This window comes from Pogoniulus pusillus, chromosome 8 (assembly GCF_015220805.1).
Source record: "Pogoniulus pusillus isolate bPogPus1 chromosome 8, bPogPus1.pri, whole genome shotgun sequence".
Taxonomy (NCBI): Eukaryota; Metazoa; Chordata; class Aves; order Piciformes; family Lybiidae; genus Pogoniulus; species Pogoniulus pusillus.
Genome location: NC_087271.1, coordinates 36,489,482 through 36,506,741, shown reverse-complemented (window position 1 = coordinate 36,506,741; position 17,260 = coordinate 36,489,482). Strand labels below are relative to the sequence as shown.

Here is a 17,260-nt window from a genome sequence, read left to right as displayed (position 1 = left end):
CTAATGAAGCTTTAACTGCCAATTAACACTCGATAACATGAGTTGTTTGGCAGACTGAGGTATTTCTTTGTGTTGTTAGCAGCTGGTTTGTGTCAAAAAGGCTTCAGTGGTGAGTTTTTGCTGGTGAAAAGCTAGCCAAATAGAAGCAAATCATAGTCAGGGCTGGAAGGGACCACAAGGATTATCTAGTTCCAACCTCCCTGCCATGGGCAGGGAGACCTTACCCTAGATCAGGCTGGCCAGAGCCTCATCCAGCCTGGCCTTAAACACCTCCAGGCATAGGGCCTCAGTCACCTCCCTGGGCAACCCATTCCAGCCTCTCACTACTCTCATGGTGAGGCTAGTTAAAAGTCACAGTGTCTGAGTGGCTGTCCCTGGGCTGCTGGCTATGAGGAACAACTGTTTAATTGGATGTTCAGGTGCAGCTGTACCGGAGGTGAGCTGAAGGTCTCATGTACTTGAGAATGGATCAGGCAATGCTCTCCACACAAGTAAAGCTTGGTGGAATCTTTTCATGCCACTACTGATTTTATTTCACACTGCAAGTCTTGTGTCTCTCTCACATGCAAGTCTCAGAGGCCAATGGGATGAGATTGAACAAGGCCAAGTGCAGTGTTCTACACTTTGGCCACAACAACTCCAAGCAACACTACAGGCTAGTTTGAGCCTAGCTGGGATGTTTTGGTGAGAAGAATTAGATGCTAGGCTGTGAAAATGAAACAGTGGTGATGGCTGCTGCACTCAGAGGCTTGCTGAGATGGATAAGAACAAGAACACAAACACAGATAACAGAGTCTCTCTCTGGGCTTTTGGCCTGCATGCACTTCTCTAACCTGCCTGACTAATCCTTCTGCTTCCTATCCCCCCTGGCTGAAGCTCCAAACTCACCTTGAATATTAGGCAATGTGTGGCCTAAAGTAGAGGGATGGGAAGAAGATGGAAGGGTGGTTGGGAGTTGCTCTCTGGCTGCCTCTCTTCTCTCCCTAACTTGCTGTCTGACTAATCCTTCTGCCTCCTAACTCCCCTCATTGATTCTTCAAACTCACCTTGCATGTAAGGCAAAATCTGGTGTAAAGTAGAGAGGTGGGAGAAGGTGGAAAGGTGGTTGAGAGCCCCTCCTGGGGACTCTGGTTTCTGGAAGGGCTGTTGTGTTTCTGTGTTACCTTTTAACATGTCTATTTCTGTCCATAGCTGTATAGATTGTAAATACCTGCTTGTATCTTGTGCTAAGCTGTAAATAGAAAGCTTCATTCTTCAATTTCCAGTGGCTGAGTCTAGTCTGGGTGATTTTCTTAAGTGTGTGGGGATGGGGGTGGGTAATACCCAAACCATCACAAATATACAGCATTGATTGAGAGTGATCAGTGCTTGGCACTTGTTTGATGATACACAGTGCTTGCATGTGCCTCATGGGTAGAATGAGTTTTGTGTGCAGCTCAGAAGGGAGCTTACTAATAATTAAAGCAATAAGATACTGTGGAACTGGAAGGACATTTTTTACATTCAGCAAACATGTTACACTGATTCTTCTGCTGACTTTTGTTTCATTTACTGTTTTATAGTAACCTTTGCAACGATCAAAAGGCTTCAGTCTCCCTTTGCAGTCACTGGCATGTGACAGCACTGCTTTGTTCCTATGCATTTCCCAGCTGGTCGCTTTCTGATGATGCTGCAGTTGTAAAAGGAAAGCTTTACTAAAGGTGTTGCTGTGCACATAAACCTCCTTTCTGCCTCGTTTTTACTGCTATCCACTGAACTCAGTGGCTGGCTCAGGCCTGTTGCAGTCCCTGAAGTGCTTGAGTGCTGTGTCCAGTTCTGGGACCCTCAATTCAAGAGAGATGTTGAGGTGCTGGAACATGTCTAGAGAAGGGCAAGGAAGCTGGTGAGGGGCCTGGAGCACAGCCCTGTGAGGAGAGGCTGACGGAGCTGGGGGTGTGCAGCCTGCAGAAGAGGAGGCTCAGAGCTGACCTCATTGATATCTACAACTACCTGAAGGGAGGCTGTAGCCAGGTGGGGTTGGTCTCTTCTGCCAGGCAACCAGCAATAGAACAAGGAGACACAGTCTCAAGCTGTGCCAGGGGAGGTCTAGCAAAGCCTGGCGGAGGCACTTAGTGCCATGGTCTGGTTGACTGGCTAGGCCTGGGTGCTAGTTTGGACTGGCTGAGCTTGGAGGTCTCTTCCAACCTGGTTGATTCTATGATTCTATTCTATGATTCACATGGTCTCTGTTACACTTTCAGACCTCGAGCAGTGGTCGGCACTCAGTTCGCATCACAGGGCTCAGCACCATCGACTTCCGAGCTGGATTCTCTAGGAAGCCGACCTTGGACTTCAAAACAACATCCAGCAGGCCAGTGCAAGGTTTGTTTCCCTTTCAGTCCATGCTAAGCAATAACTGGGTTTGTTCTGGGCCCCCAAAAATAGAACTTACGATAGTCTCTCAGGTAAGCTTTGAGCTAAATCCAGGGCTGCTGCTGCTGCTGCTTGGATTTTGGCCTTGAATGTTTTAGCAGACTATGGTTTTGTTGGACAGATTGTGGTTTTGTTGGGATTGTTTAGCCTGGAGAAGAGAAGGATCAGGGGTGACCTTATTGCTGTCTACAACTACCTGAGGGGTGGTTGTGGCCAGGGGGAGGTTGCTCTCTTCTCTCAAGTGGCCAGCACCAGAACAAGAGGACACAGCCTCAGGCTGTGCCAGGGGAGATTTAGGCTGGAGGTGAGGAGAAAGTTCTTCACTGAGAGAGTCAGTGGACACTGGAATGGGCTGCCCGGGGAGGTGGTGGAGTCGCCGTCCCTGGGGCTGTTCAAGGCAGGATTGGACGTGGCACTTGGTGCCATGGTCTGGCCTTGAGCTCTGTGGTAAAGGGTTGGACTTGATGATCTATGAGGTCTCTTCCAACCTTGGTGCTACTGTGACATTAGCTCATTTTTTTCTCTTGTATCCAGATCTTTTTAGATCTCAAGATGGCAAGGCTTTCTCTGTTGCTTTTGGAGCTTCAGAAGAAGCCTATGGCTGTAGGGCACAGTGAGGGGGTTAATAAAGAGGCTGCTTTTTCAGGAAGACCTGTTAGAACCGAGTAATTGAAACCCTCAGCAGCCTTGTGTCTCCTGACAGCTAATCAGCAGAGCACAGGTTTTGCTACTTAGCAAGGGTTGAAGCTGAATGGTGCATTCATGATGCAGTGAGCCATACCTGTGGAATGTAACCTTTTTTTTCTCCACTCATTTGTTTTTCTTACCACTTAAAATAGCACTCTTGTGTTTTTCTAGGGATCCCTACCTTCGTGCTGCTGAATACCACCGGGATCTTTCTGCCAGCAAGAGTAGACAGGCTGGAACTTCTGAGCATTACAGGGGAACTCCTTAAGACCTTGCCTGTGAAATACTATCCTGACAGAAAGCCCTATGGACTGTGGAATATTTCTGACTTCATTCCACCAGATGAAGCTTTTTTTGTTAAAATCACAGGCTATGACAAGGATGATTACCTTTTTCAGAGAGTCTCAAGTGTTTCATTTTCTACTGTTACTCCTGGTAAGAGATTTCAGCTTGGTTTCAATATGTGTTGGTCATATCTGAGTTAGTTAGGTCTGGTGAGGGCAGACTGAAATAGTTGGGGCTGTGCAGTCTGGAGTAGAGGAGGCTCCCAGGTGACCTTCTTGTGACCTTCCAGGATCGGAATGGGGCTTACAAAAAAGATGGGCAGGGACTCATTAGGCTCTTGGGGAGTGCCAGGACCGGGGGGGAATGGAGCAAAGCTGGAGTTGGGGAGATTGAGTGGATGTGAGGAGGAAGTAGTTGAGCATGAGTGTGGTGAGAGGCTGGAATGGGTTGCCCAGGGAGGTGGTTGAGACCCCATGGCTGGAGGTGTTTAAGGCCAGGCTGGCTGAGGCTGTGGCCAGGCTGATGTAGGGTAAGGTGTCCCTGCCCATGGCAGAGGGGTTGGAACTAGATGATCCTTGTGGTCCCTTCCAACCCTGACTAATTCTATGATTCTATACCTAGTATCTTTAGCCTACACAAGTACTTTCTGTGCTGTTTCCTCCCTAAGTTCCCTCTCTACATTGTGTTGGACAAGTTAATGTTGTTATCTACTACGTATGTCTTTATCAGACATTGAATTCCCTTCCAAAGATAAAGACAGGACCTATGTTAGATGTTAACTAATAATAATTTGGGGACTGTTCATTTCCTTCAGATGCTCCAAAAGTTACAATGCCCACAAAGACCCCAGGATATTATTTACAGCCAGGATCTGTTCCTTGCCATGTGGAAAGTCTTATTCCTTTTACTCAACGTTTCACTAAAAATGGAGTAAAACTAGGAGTGGATCAGTTCTTCAAGTAAGTAGTGATCTTTTGTTTGCCAATCCTGTTTTAGTTCCTGTTTGCATCCTGTGATTTCTATTTATTAATTGTACATAATGCTTATAATCCTGTTGCTTCCATTCTGTTATTTTAGGTGATGTTAATTAGGGAGAGATATATAATGTGCACTATATGCATGTTGGAGGAGGTTGTCTGCTCTGTATAGATGAGGATTAGCATGAGCAGCAACTTGAGGGAGAGGATTCTGTGCCTCTGCCCCTGCTCAGCTGGGACCCCACCTGCAGTGCTGGGTCCAGCTCTGAAGTCCTCAGCACAGCAGAGACATGGACCTGTTGGAGTGGAGTCAGAGGAGGCCACAGTAATGATAGAAGGGCTGGAAGCCTTCTGCTGTGAGCCAGGCTGAGAGAGCTGGGCCGTTCAGCCTGGAGAAGAGAAGGCTCCAGGGAGACCTTCTCATGGCCTCTAAGTATTTGAAGGGAGCTACAGGAGAGCTGGAGAGGGCACTTTTATAAAAGCATGGAGTGACAGGAGCAGGGGTAATGGTTTGCAACTGGGAGAATCATAGAATCAACCAGGTTGGAAGAGACCTCCAGGATCAGACAGTCCAACCTAGCACCCAGCCTCATCCAGTCTTTGCTTCAACACCTCCAGGGGTGGTGACTCCACCACCTCCCTGGGCAGTCCATTCCAATGCCAATCACTCTCTCTGCCAACAACTTCCTCCTAACATCCAGCCTAGACCTCCCCTGCCACAACTTGAGACTGTGTCTCCTTGTTCTGTTGCTGCTTGTCTGTCAGAAGAGACCAATCCCACCTGGCTACAGCCTCTCTTCAGGTAATTGTAGGCAGCAATGAGGTCTGCCCTGAGCCTCCCCTTCTGCAGGCTGCACACCCCCAGCTCCCTCAGCCTCTCCTCACAGGGCTGTGCTCCAGGCCCCTCACCAGCTTTGTCACCCTTCTCTGGACATGTTCCAGTATCTCAACATCTCTCCTGAATTGAGGACTGGACACAGGGCTCAAGGTGTGGTCTGACCAGTGTTGAGTACAGAGGCAGAATAAGCTCCCTTGTCCTACTGGCCACTCTGTTCCTGAGCCAGGCCAGGATATCTAGAGTAAGTATGAAGCAAGAGAGAACTAGGGAGCCGTTTAAGGTCACTATAGGCTGTTCTTGTTACTGGGGTAGTTGGATTGCCTGTCTCATGCTGCTACAGCAGTGAACTTTCACGCCTATTCCAAGTCTTGTTCTTTCTATGTCCTTTAAGGGCTGATAAATCAATCTGTTCAGCCAAACAAAAGAGAGGCAAAGGCTTCACTAATTCAGTGTTTTTCCCATAAGGTGGCAATTACTTGCCAAAACTTTGGTGGATATTTTAGCTCTCCTCAGTTTTGTTTATGTGCCATAGCAACACACCATAGGGAGCACTGGGATACTGCAGGACCACCACTATTTTGCTCATTTGTGCCCTCATCTGCTGTTTGTTGCACCATTAGTTGTATAAAACCTTGAGAAGCAGTCAAGAGTGTTTGTTTTTAAGCAGCCAGCAGTGTAGTTATGCTTTTATTCTCTTCTTGACTTGAGCACTGTGTGTGATCCATACTGTCTGTTACTGCATTGCCCTTCCTATGGTTTACAGAAAACCTGCAGGGTCCTGTTTTGGTGTCTTGCTCACATCTCTTCTGTATCAGACCCTCCATCTTCAGCCTTGAATTCACCAGTTCTGCTTCTCTCAGTGTTGTGCTGTGCAGTTTGGCAGGCTGGGCAGCCAACATGTAGAGTATTGGATGACTGTAGTTATTGCTGATAACTTCAGAGGTGCAGCTGGCAGAGCAGAAGTCATAGCATCATAGAATAAGCCAGGTTGGAAGAGACCTCCAAGCTCATCCAGTCCAACCTAGCACCCAGCCCTATCCAGTCAACCAGACCATGGCACTAAGTGCCTCATCCAGTCTTTTCTTGAAGAACTCCAGGGACGGTGCCTCCACCACCTCCCTGGGCAGCCCATTCCCATGGGAAATCACTCTCTCTGCCAACAACTTCCTCCTAACATCCAGCCTATCAATCATCTTCCTACTGATCCTTCACCTTTTGCTGCATTGTGAATGTTTGGGATGGTCCTTGCAGTGTCTCCCACCAGAGAACTGCCTGGATGTAGTCATCTTGTAGACAAGGTAGATGCTGTTGCCTTCTCAGCTGTGTGAGCCCAACAGTGGCTTTGCATATAGAGAGGAGAGCAGTTTGTATCTGGTAAAGGATGGACTCTCCTTTGTAGCCCCTCTCTGTGTCTGGGAGTTTGAGATGCTCAGGCTGAAAGGATGAACCCTTGCCAATAAGAGCCACAGGTCTCATACCACATGCTGGTATTGCAGAGAAACTTGCTGGCATTAAGGAAAGGTGGCTTCTCAAGTACTTAATGCAACAGGAGAGTAGGCTGGATGTTAGGAGGAAGTTGTTGGCAGACAGAGTGATTGGCATTGGAATGGGCTGCCCAGGGAGGTGGTGGAGTCACCATCCCTGGAGGTGTTGAAGCAAAGCCTGGCAGAGGCACTTAGTGCCATGGTCTGGTTGATTGGTCAGGGCTGGGTGCTAGGTTGGACTGGATGAGCTTGGAGGTCTCTTCCAACCTGCTTGATTCTATGATTCTATGTGAGCAGCTATGTCAGTGACTGCACATACAGTGGGTTTAGTTGCTGTGGGACAACCACTGGCTGTTAAAGGCATATTTATCATGTGCAAGGGGAGACATTCTGTGCAAACATAGACTTCTTAATGCTCAAAAGAAGCCTAACAATGTTTATGTTGTTTCTTGAAGTAAAACTCATAAAGCTAGGTCCAGTTTGACTTATCAGAGGGTCTAGCTTTCCTCTTCAGTATTGTGAAAATCTCCTAAGAGTCTGCAGCCAGTCCTTGTACCTCTTGATTCCTTCAGGAATTGAGTGATTGTGCCCTTGTCTTCTTTCAGAGAATCATCCAGTATGAGCTGGGAAATTGCCATGGTCTCCTTGTCTGATGAAGGCTTCTATGAATGTATAGCAACCAGCAGTGCAGGAAGTGGCCGTGCACAGACATTTCTGGATGTCTCAGGTGGGTAGAGCTCCATCCTTGCATGCTGAAGTGTGCCAAAACATTCTGCTGGAACAGAGGAGGCTCAGGGGTGACCTCACTGTTGTCTACAACTACCTGAAGGGAGGCTCTAGTCAGGTGGGGGTTGGTCTCTTCTGCCAGGCAACCAGCAACAGAAGAAGTGGACACAGTCTCAAGTTGTGCCAGGGGAGGTCTAGGCTGGATGTTAGGAGGAAGTTCTTCCCAGAATTGGCATTGGAATGGGCTGCCCAAGGGAGGTGGCGGAGTCACTGTCCCTGGAGGTGTTGAAGCAAAGCCTGGCTGAGGCACTTAGTGCCATGGTCTAGTTGATTGGCTAGGGCTGGGTGCTAGGTTGGACTGGCTGATCTTGGAGGTCTCTTCCAACCTGGTTGATTCTATGATTCTATTCTATGATTTATCTCCTGTAGTAACTATCTCAGGTTGGTTTACCTGGGTTACACATTGTAGAATCTCAAAGTAACTTGGACTGGAGGGACTTTGGAAGTTACCTAATCCAACTCTCAGCTCAAAGCAGTATTAGCTTCCAAGCTTGATTGCATTTCTGAGGAACTCATCCAATCAAACTTTGAACCTCCCCAAGGATAGAGATTTCATAAGTTCCACAGGCAGCCTTCAGCACTTAATTACCCCCACAAGGAAAATATTTTGCATGTCTAGTCAGAATTTTCCCTGCTGCATGTTTTGACCACAGGCTCTCATCTCTCTTTTTTGTCTGTGTGTGCTGTGAGAAGACTCTAAAAGAACTCAGAACCCTTTTCCAGGCAAAGGGCTTCCTTTCCCTGCAGTATGAACACGTTCAAAGAAACCACTGTGATACCTTTTGGTTCCATGCAAGGCAATGTTTGTAGAGAAACAGCCCTCTTAGAATCATGGCATTGTTTTGGTTGAGAAAAGACCTCCAAGAGCATCAACTTCAACCATTCTCTAACTCTACCACGGCTGATGCTAAACCGTGTCTGTCACCACCACATCCTTGCATCTTATAAACACCTCCAGGGATAGGGATTTAACCACCTCCCTGGGGAGCCTGTTTTAGTTTTTAAGAAATGAGTTATCAAACATTTACAAAGTGGTACATTTGAGGAGAACAACATCCTATTAGTTGCAGAAAGTACTCACAGAATAAAGCAGTTGTACCCAAGCTGTAGCTCGAGACCACTCATATCGGCTGTGAAAATCCTTCAGGCAGAGAGAGCATTGCTATATGCTTGTTTCCAACCATGTTTGGGAGAGCAAAAAGCTTATATTCTGGCACAGAAATTATGGGCATAAAAGTCTTGGTCTGCAATAGCAGAATCATTTTGGCTGGAAAAAAACTTTAAGATTGAGTCCAACCATTCTCTAACTCTACTAAGTCTGGTCCTTATCTGTGTCCTTCAGCTTCTTTGAAACACCTCCTGTGCCTCTTTAAAACACCTCCAGGGATGGGGATTCAGCTGCATCCCTGGGCAGCCTGTTCCAGTGTTTGAGAGCCCTTTCAGTGAAAAGTTTCTCCTAACCATAGAATCCACCAGGTTGGAAGAGATCTCCAAGATCAGCCAGCCCAACCTAGCACCCAGTCCTATCCAATGTCCAGCCTGAACCTCCCCTGGTGTAACTTATGCCAGTTTCTCTCCTATCACTTGTTACTAGGGAGGAGAGACCACCTCTCACCTGCCTACAGCCTCCTTTCAGGGAGTTGTAGAATTAAAAGCAGTTCTAGAAGGTGCAGCCATCCTTCCAGAGAGAACTGGAAGAGAAGTCCAAGTTTTTATCCTGTGGTACTGGTAGCACTTGCAAGTCAAGAGTGATGAGGGGAAGAATTCCTGTATCCTCTTATTTACAGAGCACTGAGAGAGTGGCTGAGACTGACTCACTGTGTAAACATCAGCAATTAGTTCTGTCTTGACTCATGCAGAGGATTAATGTGAGGGAGATGCTTTGAAGTCCTTGTGTACAAATATTTTGGAAGAAAATGATTTGAAATGTCTTCCTTAAGCAAAGTAAAACAATCTGCTCAAGCCTTCTTAGATTGCCCAGCTGACAGACAGCGTGTCACAGATAATCCATCTTGTCAGCTGCTGTGTGAAAGATGTTGGAGCTCTGCCAGCGTTTTTCTAGCTGCAGAAAAAGCAAACACTTGAGTTTACCTTTAAAATACCTGCCTGGGGAGGTGGTGGAGTCGCTGTCCCTGGAGCTGTTCAAGGCAGGATTGGACGTGGCACTTGGTGCCATGGTCTGGCCTTGAGCTCTGTGGTAAAGGGTTGGACTTGATGATCTGTGAGGTCTCTTCCAACCTTGGTGATACTGTGAAATAGCTTGTTAGCTTTTGCAGGCACCTTAACTGAAGTGCCACTAAAGAAGTGCTCTGAGTTCAGCTTGGACTTTGGCTGGGAATTGCTCTGTGTGTGTGCATTGCTGTAGTCCAAAAGCTGTGCCCCACCAGGCTGGAAATCCAAAGATGGGATTTTGGTTCTTTACTGGCCTCTCTTTAAGTTTAGCTAACATACTTTTTGAGATGCCCATGGGAAAGATTTGTCTTTTCTCCCAACCAAGCCAAAGCTGAAAGTGTAGAGGAGGAACTCCATTCTGCCTAAGCAAGTGTAGCTTTTCTTGCCTCTCTTCTGCATGTGTTGAAATACCCAGATTTGGTAATAAGGGTGATTGCTGTCAGGGACTGTGTTTGTGTGGGAGCAGAGCTGCATGCAGTGTGTGTGAGTGATCCACTGTTGAGCAGAGGCAGAACAACAGAGTTGTTTTGGTTGGAAGAGACCTCTCAGATCATCAAGTCCAATCATTAGCTCAGCACTGCCAGGTCACCACTAAACCATGACCCTCAGCACCACATCTAGATGTAGCATAAAGCTTGTGAACCTCATCTGTGACCCCACATGAGACTTGAAGTAAGGAGGAGTTATAACTGCCTCTGACCTTAGGAGTGACTTTCACTCCTAATAAATACAGACTTTTTAATTCCCTGTTATCCTCACAGCTCTCCCAGCTGTCATAATTCTGCTAATACATCCCACTCAGAACATTATTCATTGTAAGCTTTCCTTTTTCAAGAACCAGTCTGGGGAAAAGCAAATGGATATGTTAGGATGTTAGGAGGAAGTTCTTCACAGAGAGAGTGATTGGCATTGGAATGGGCTGCCCAGGGAGGTGGTGGAGTTGCCATTCCTGGAGGTGTTCAAAAAAAGCCTGGCTGAGGCACTTAGTGCCATGGTCTGGTTGACTGGATAGGGCTGGGTGCTAGGTTGGCCTGGCAGATCTTGGAGGCCTCTTCCAACCTCATAGGTGATGTTTGCCAGACCTCTCCCCAGCCTTGTTGCTCTTCTCTGCGCCTGCTCCAGCACCTCAAAGTCCCTCCTATACTGTGGTGACCCAAACTGGACATGGTTTTATCCCTAGTAACAAGTCCTATCACAAAAGGAAATGGCCTCAAGTTGCAGCAGGGGAGGTTTAGGTTGGACATGAGGAAAAATTTCTTTCCTGCAAGAGTAGTCAGGCATTGGAACAGGCTGCCCAGAGAGGTGGTGGAGTCACTATCCCTGGAGGGATTTCAAAGCTGTGTAAATGTGGTGGTGAGGGACATGGTTCAGTGATGACCTGGCAGTGCTGAGTTAATGGTTGGATTCAGTGATCCTAAAGGTCTCTTCCAACCAAAACCATCCTGTGGTTTTAAATATTAAACCAATATTAGTTTGCATGTTGGATTTTTTTTTTTGCACTATGTTGCACTGAAATCATTTAACAGGAATGCAGCCATGAAGCAATGCTTCACAAATCTATCTCCAATTCAAGAGAGATGTTGAGGTGCTGGAAGGTGTCCAGAGAAGGGCAACAAAGCTGGTGAGGGGCCTGGAGCATAAACCCTATGAGGAGAGGCTGAGGGAGCTGGGGGTGTGCAGCCTGCAGAAGAGGAGGCTCAGGGCAGAGCTCATTGCTGTCTACAGCTACCTGAAGGGAGGCTGTAGCCAGGTGGGGTTGGGCTCTTCTGCCAGGCAACCAGCAAGAGAACAAGGGGACACAGTCTCAAGTTGTGCTGGAGGAGGTCAAGGCTGGATGTTAGGAGGAAGTTGTTGGCAGAGAGAGTGATTGGCATTGGAATGGGCTGCCCAAGGGAGGTGGTGGAGGCACCGTCCCTAGACATGTTGAAGCAAAGCCTGGCTGAGGCACTTAGTGCCATGGTCTGGTTGACAGGCTAGGGCTGGGTGCTAGGTTGGGCTGGATGATCTTGGAGGTCTCTTCCAACCTGGTTGATTCTATGATTCTATGATAATGGTTTTGCTTTTTATTCTGCTCTTTCTATGCAGAGCCTCCACCCATGATTCAGCTTCCAAACAACGTCACAGCTGTCCCTGGTGAGACAGCCATCCTGACCTGCCTGACGTTAAGCACCGTGCGTTACAACCTCACCTGGCAGAGGAATGGCAGGGATGTGAGGCTGAAGGAGCCCCTGAGGATGAGGATGATGAGCAACTTGTCTTTAGAGGTCAAGTCTGTAAAGCTCACAGATGCTGGCAGGTACAACTGCATCGCTGCTAATGAGGGGGGATCGACCTCAGCATCTGTCTTCCTTACAGTGCAAGGTAAGAAGGAAGCTGCATGTTGAACTGCTCTGTTTTGTTTTGCTGTCTTTGTCTTGTGAGCTGTCTCCCTTAGTAACTTCTGTGTATTGCTTTAGGTTTTTAAAGCCCCCTACAACCACTCTCCAGTATTTGTATCCAGCCACTAGCTTGAGAAACATTATGGGCTGGCTGTGTGGCATATTTTTTGGTAGAAAAGTTCTTCTAATTTTCATCTGTTTGTTTTCTTCTTGTATCTTTTTATAGTGCCAAGACAAAAAACAATCATGATTTTGTAAAGGACTAGATTTTGTGTAGGCAAGGACACAAAACCAAGTGGACACAGTCTGAAGTTGTGCCAGAGGAGGTCTAGGCTGGATGTTAGGAGGAAATTGTTGTCAGAGAGAGTGATTGGCATTGGAATGGGCTGCCCAGGGAGGTGGTGGAGTTGCTGTCTCTGAAGGTGTTGAAGCAAAGTCTGGCTGAGGCACTTAGTGCCATGGTCTGGTTGATTGGCCAGGGCTGGGTGCTAGGTTGGCCCGGCTGAGCTTGGAGGTCTCTTCCAACCTGCTTGATTCTATGATTCTCAGATTTGAGATGAGACCAAGCAAGTTCTGGATCTGTGCTGTTACGTCATATCAGCAACTAGAATGGTTTGGGTTGGAAGGGACATTAAAGATCATTTAGTTTCAACCTCCTTGCCATGGGCAGGAACACCTTCCACTAAACCAGGTTGCATTCAAGGCACTGTAGTTTGGAACATTTCCAAGCTTGGAGCCTCCACAACTTCTCTGGGCAACCTGTTCCAGTGCCTCATAACTCTCAAAGGTAAGAATGTCTTCCTAATCATAGAATCAACCAGTTTGGAGGAGACCTCCAAGTTCAGCCAGGCCAACCTAGCATCCAGCCCTGGCCAGTCAATCAGACCATGGCACTAAGTGCCTCATCCAGGCTTTGCTTCAACACCTCCAGGGATGGTGACTCCACCACCTCCCTGGGCAGCCCATTCCAATGCCAATCACTCTCTCTGACAACAACTTCCTGCTGACATCCAGCCTAGACCTCCCCTGGCACAACTTCAGATTGTGTCCCTTTGTTCTGGTGCTGCTTGCCTGGCAGAAGAGCCCAACCCCACCTGGCTACAGCCTCCCTTCAGGGAGTTGTAGACAGCAATGAGCTCTGCTCTGAGCCTTCTCTTCTGCAGGCTGCACACCCCCAGCTCCCTCAGCCTCTCCTCACAGGGCTGTGCTCCAGGCCTCTCACCAGCTTCACTGCCCTTCTCTGGACATGTTCCAGTATCTCAACATCTCTCTTGAATTGAGGAGCCCAGAACTGGACACAGCACTCAAGGGGTGGCCTGACCAGTGCTGAGTACAGGGGCAGAAGAACCTCCCTTGTCCTGCTGGCCACACTGCTCCTGAGCCAGGCCAGGATGCCATTGGCTCTCCTGCCCACCTGGGCACACTGCTGCCTCATCTTCAGCTACTGTCTACCAGCACCCCCAGGTCCTCTTCTTTCTGGCTGCTCTCAGCCCCTCTGTCCCCAGCCTGTAGTCCTGCTTGTGTTTGTTGTGGCCAAAGTGTAGAACCCTGCACTTGACCTTGTTAAATGTCTAATCTAAATCAAGATTCTCAAGTATGACTGGAGTAAAACTTGTAAGTGCTGTAGATTTTTCTCCACTTGCCTTGGTCATGTGGAGGTTTGAACCTCTGGTTCTCAGCTGCCTGCCTACGGATAAGGAGTGAAAGCATCTGGAATGTTCTGTTAAGAAAGTTAGTCTGTCTGCTGTAGGTGACTTTGACTTGCTGATGATGCTGGGCCATATTCTGTTCTGAGTGGGTAGCTTCTTTAACTTTGCTGCTGTAATTCCAGTATCCTCTTAGGTGATGGAAAAAATACAATTAGGGAAAAAGGAGAAGTTAATAGAATTGCCTAACTTAGTTGCACTGAACAGAAAGAGGTCAGAAGTGGAGTTGTAACACTTTACTACTAGGGCATCCAGTTCTGGAGCCCCTATTCGAAGAGGGTTGTGCAGATGCTGGAGTGTGTCCAGAGAAGGGCCAGGAGGATGTTCAGAGGGCTGCAGTAGCTCTGCTGGGAGCACAGACTGAAAGAGTTGGGGCTTTGCAGTCTGCAGAAGAGGAGGCTCCCAGGTGACCTTCTTGTGGCCTTCCAGGATCTGAAGGGGGCTACAAAAAAGCTGGGGAGGGACTTTTTAGGCTCTCAGGTAGTGACAGGACTGGGGGGACTGGGGGAATGGAGCAAAGCTGGAGGTGGGGAGATTCAGAGTGGATGTGAGGAGGAAGTTGTTGAGCATGAGAGTGGTGAGAGGCTGGAATGGGTTGCCCAGGGAGGTGGTTGAGACTCCATGGCTGGAGGTGTTTAAGACCACGTTGTACGAGTCTGTGGCCAGGCTGATGTAGGGTAGGGTGTCCCTGGGCATGGCAGTGGGGTTGGAACTGGATGATCCTTGTGGTCCCTTCCAACCCTGACTGATTCTATGTAGTTTTTCCTCTGGGAAAATCATACAGGTTTGCCAGGATGGTATAAGTAGATGTGCAATCAATTACTCAGGACTTGTTGCAAAAAGCAGGATGAAGTATTTCTTCATTGATCCATTTCAATTCCCTATAGGTGACTGCAGCAGAATCAGAACTGTTAAATTTCTAGCAAGGGTGAAGGTAAAAAAAGCCATGGGAAAAAAAACCAAACCTCTCCCATACATTTGGAAAACTTAGTTTGAAATTCTGCAGGAGTTTCTCCCATGGAGACACTCAAGTGTGTCAAAGACAGCAAGAGAAGAGCCTTTGCTCCCTTGTTCATCCCTTCCTGAGGTCTGGCTTTTCCTCCTTAAAGTCTGGGGAGCAGCTGGGAGCTTTAACACAATGACCAAATTACTTCTGGCATCTTTTTGTAGTAAAGCTAAAGAAGTTTCCTGCTGCCACAGTGGAATGTTTCAAATCACTTCTATACATAGAATGCTTATATCAAATAGTTGGGAATTAGAGTTTGGCTGGTCCTGTTATTGCTAACAGCATTGAAATATATCTGAGATAACTCTCTTGGACAGTTTAGACAGGCTCACTTGGGAGTCTGAGTTGTATTTTCTTTCATTTCTTATTAAAGATAAAATATGAATATGAATAGATACATGGAGGCCATGCCTAGAGCAGAATAAATATGTAGGGAGCACTAAGTTGCAGCTGAATTCAGCTTTTGGCAGCAGTGCCTGCCTCTTTTCTTTTTGCCTAGGAAAAGCAGTCTGCTGCCAGCCTTTCAACAGCTGTATGCAGGATCTGAAGGCTATCAGGATGGTTGTGTGTGCTGTTATTTGTGGTCACAGGATGTTAGGGGTTGGAAGGGACCCAAGGAGATCGAGTCCAATCCCCTTGCCAGAGCAGGACCACACAATCTAGCACAGATCACAGAGGAATGCAGCCAGACAGGACTTGAGTCTCCAGAGGAGCCTCCACAGCCTCTTTGGGGAGCCTGTTCCAGTGCTCTGTGACCCTTACAGTAGAGAAATTCCCCCTTGTGTTGAGGTGGAACCTCCTGTGCTGCAACTTACACCCATTGCTCCTTGTCCTATCCCAGGGAGCAAGTGAGCAGAGCCTGTCCCCTCCTGCTCCTGGCCAGCCCTCAGATGTTTGTAAACATTGATTAAAACCCCTTACAGTGAAGAAGTTCCCCCCTGTATTGAGGTGGAACCTCCTGTGCTCTAAGATACACCCATAGCTTCCTATCTTATTTTATTATGCCCTCATTTCCCACCTTATTTTTCACAGAATCACAGAATGGCTTAGATTGGCAAAGCCCTTCAAGCTGATTGAGTCCAATCATTAGTTTCACACTGACAAGTCCTTGACTAACCCAAATCCCTCAGCACAACATCTCATCACTATCAGTCACTATGGCTGGAAAGGACCACCAGGATCAGCCAGTCCAACCTTCATCCCAGCATCCTTCATCACCAGACCATAGCCTCAAGCACCACATTCACTCTCCTCTTAAACACCTCCAGGGATGGTGACTCCAGCACCTCCCTGGGCAGCCTGTTCCAGTGCCTGACCACTTGCTCAGGAAAGAACTTCCTCCCAACATCCAACCTAAACCTCCCCTGATGCAACTTGAGGCCATTTCCTCTTGTCCTGTCATTAGTAATTCGTAAGAAGAGAGCAGCTTCAGCCTCACTACAACCTCCTTTTAGGTAGTTGTGATCCCTCAGTTTGCTGGGACAAACTGATTTCTTTCAAATTTTCTGTTGTGTGGCTGTGTCATATACAGCCTATAGTGACTGATAGGGTCTAGAGTAGTATTTGGCAGCTAAAGTGTAAAAGGTCTCTATATGCAAGGAGCAACAGCTTTGTAGAGTTGTCATTATTAAGATTCTGAAGAAAGAAATGTGAAGTACTGTTAATAGGTTGAGATGGCTCACAGAATCAGCCAGGGTTGGAAGGGACCACAAGGATCATCTAGTTCCAACCCCCCTGCCATGGGCAAGGACACCCTACCCTAGATCAGGCTGCCCACAGCCTCACCCAGCCTGGCCTTAAACTCCTCCAGCCATGGGGCCTCAACCACCTCCCTGGGCAACCCATTCCAGCTTCTCACCACTCTCATGCTCAACAACTTCCTCCTCACCTCCACTCTGATTCTCCTCACCTCCAGCTTTGCTCCATTCTCCCCCAGTCCTGTCCCTCCCTGACAGCCTAAAAAGTCCCTCCTCAGCTTTTTTGCAGGCCCCCTTCAGATCCTGGAAGGCCACAAGAAGGTCACCTGGGAGCCTCCTCTTCTGCAGACTGCACAGCCCCAACTCTTTCAGTCTGTGCTCACAGCAGAGCTGCTGCAGCCCTCTGAGCATCCTCCTGGCCCTTCTCTGGACACTCTCCAGCACATCCACATCCTTCTTGTAAGGGGGGCTCCAGAACTGGATGCAGAACTGGTTCATACTTTGTGTAGCTGTAATTGAGAATGTCAAATTGATATTAAATCCTTTTAGTATTATTTTTGGGACAGTTCCAGATAGATCTCTGAATTTTGAATCATAAGAGAATAAACACTGCTTTCATCCCCATTTTGCTTCTGGAGTAGGAGCTAAGGCAGAGAGTGAATGTTGGTAGCTCTAAAAATAACCCAGCATCTGCTTGACATGCTGAAGTGGATTGTAGTAAAGCCTTGTTTTGGAAGCTTTGAGTTTGCTGCTGTTTCTGAAAGGGAACATTCAGCTGTTGTCTGTGCCAGCAGCTGTACAAATACAGGCTGTGATCTTGAGTGAGAGCTCA

The 17,260-nt window shown here is 47.7% G+C and overlaps 1 protein-coding gene across 1 annotated transcript in view; it reads left to right on the top strand.

Moving 5' to 3' along the window:
• The window catches only part of HMCN1 (hemicentin 1), a 279,812-nt gene that overhangs the window by 61,525 nt on the left and 201,027 nt on the right, over nt 1-17,260 (top strand). Inside the window, exons 7-11 of the mRNA XM_064148057.1 lie at nt 2,241-2,361; nt 3,271-3,534; nt 4,199-4,343; nt 7,289-7,410; nt 11,727-12,002. Coding sequence (XP_064004127.1) covers nt 2,241-2,361; nt 3,271-3,534; nt 4,199-4,343; nt 7,289-7,410; nt 11,727-12,002 — 928 coding nt within the window. The remainder of the gene's footprint in view (nt 1-2,240; nt 2,362-3,270; nt 3,535-4,198; nt 4,344-7,288; nt 7,411-11,726; nt 12,003-17,260) is intronic.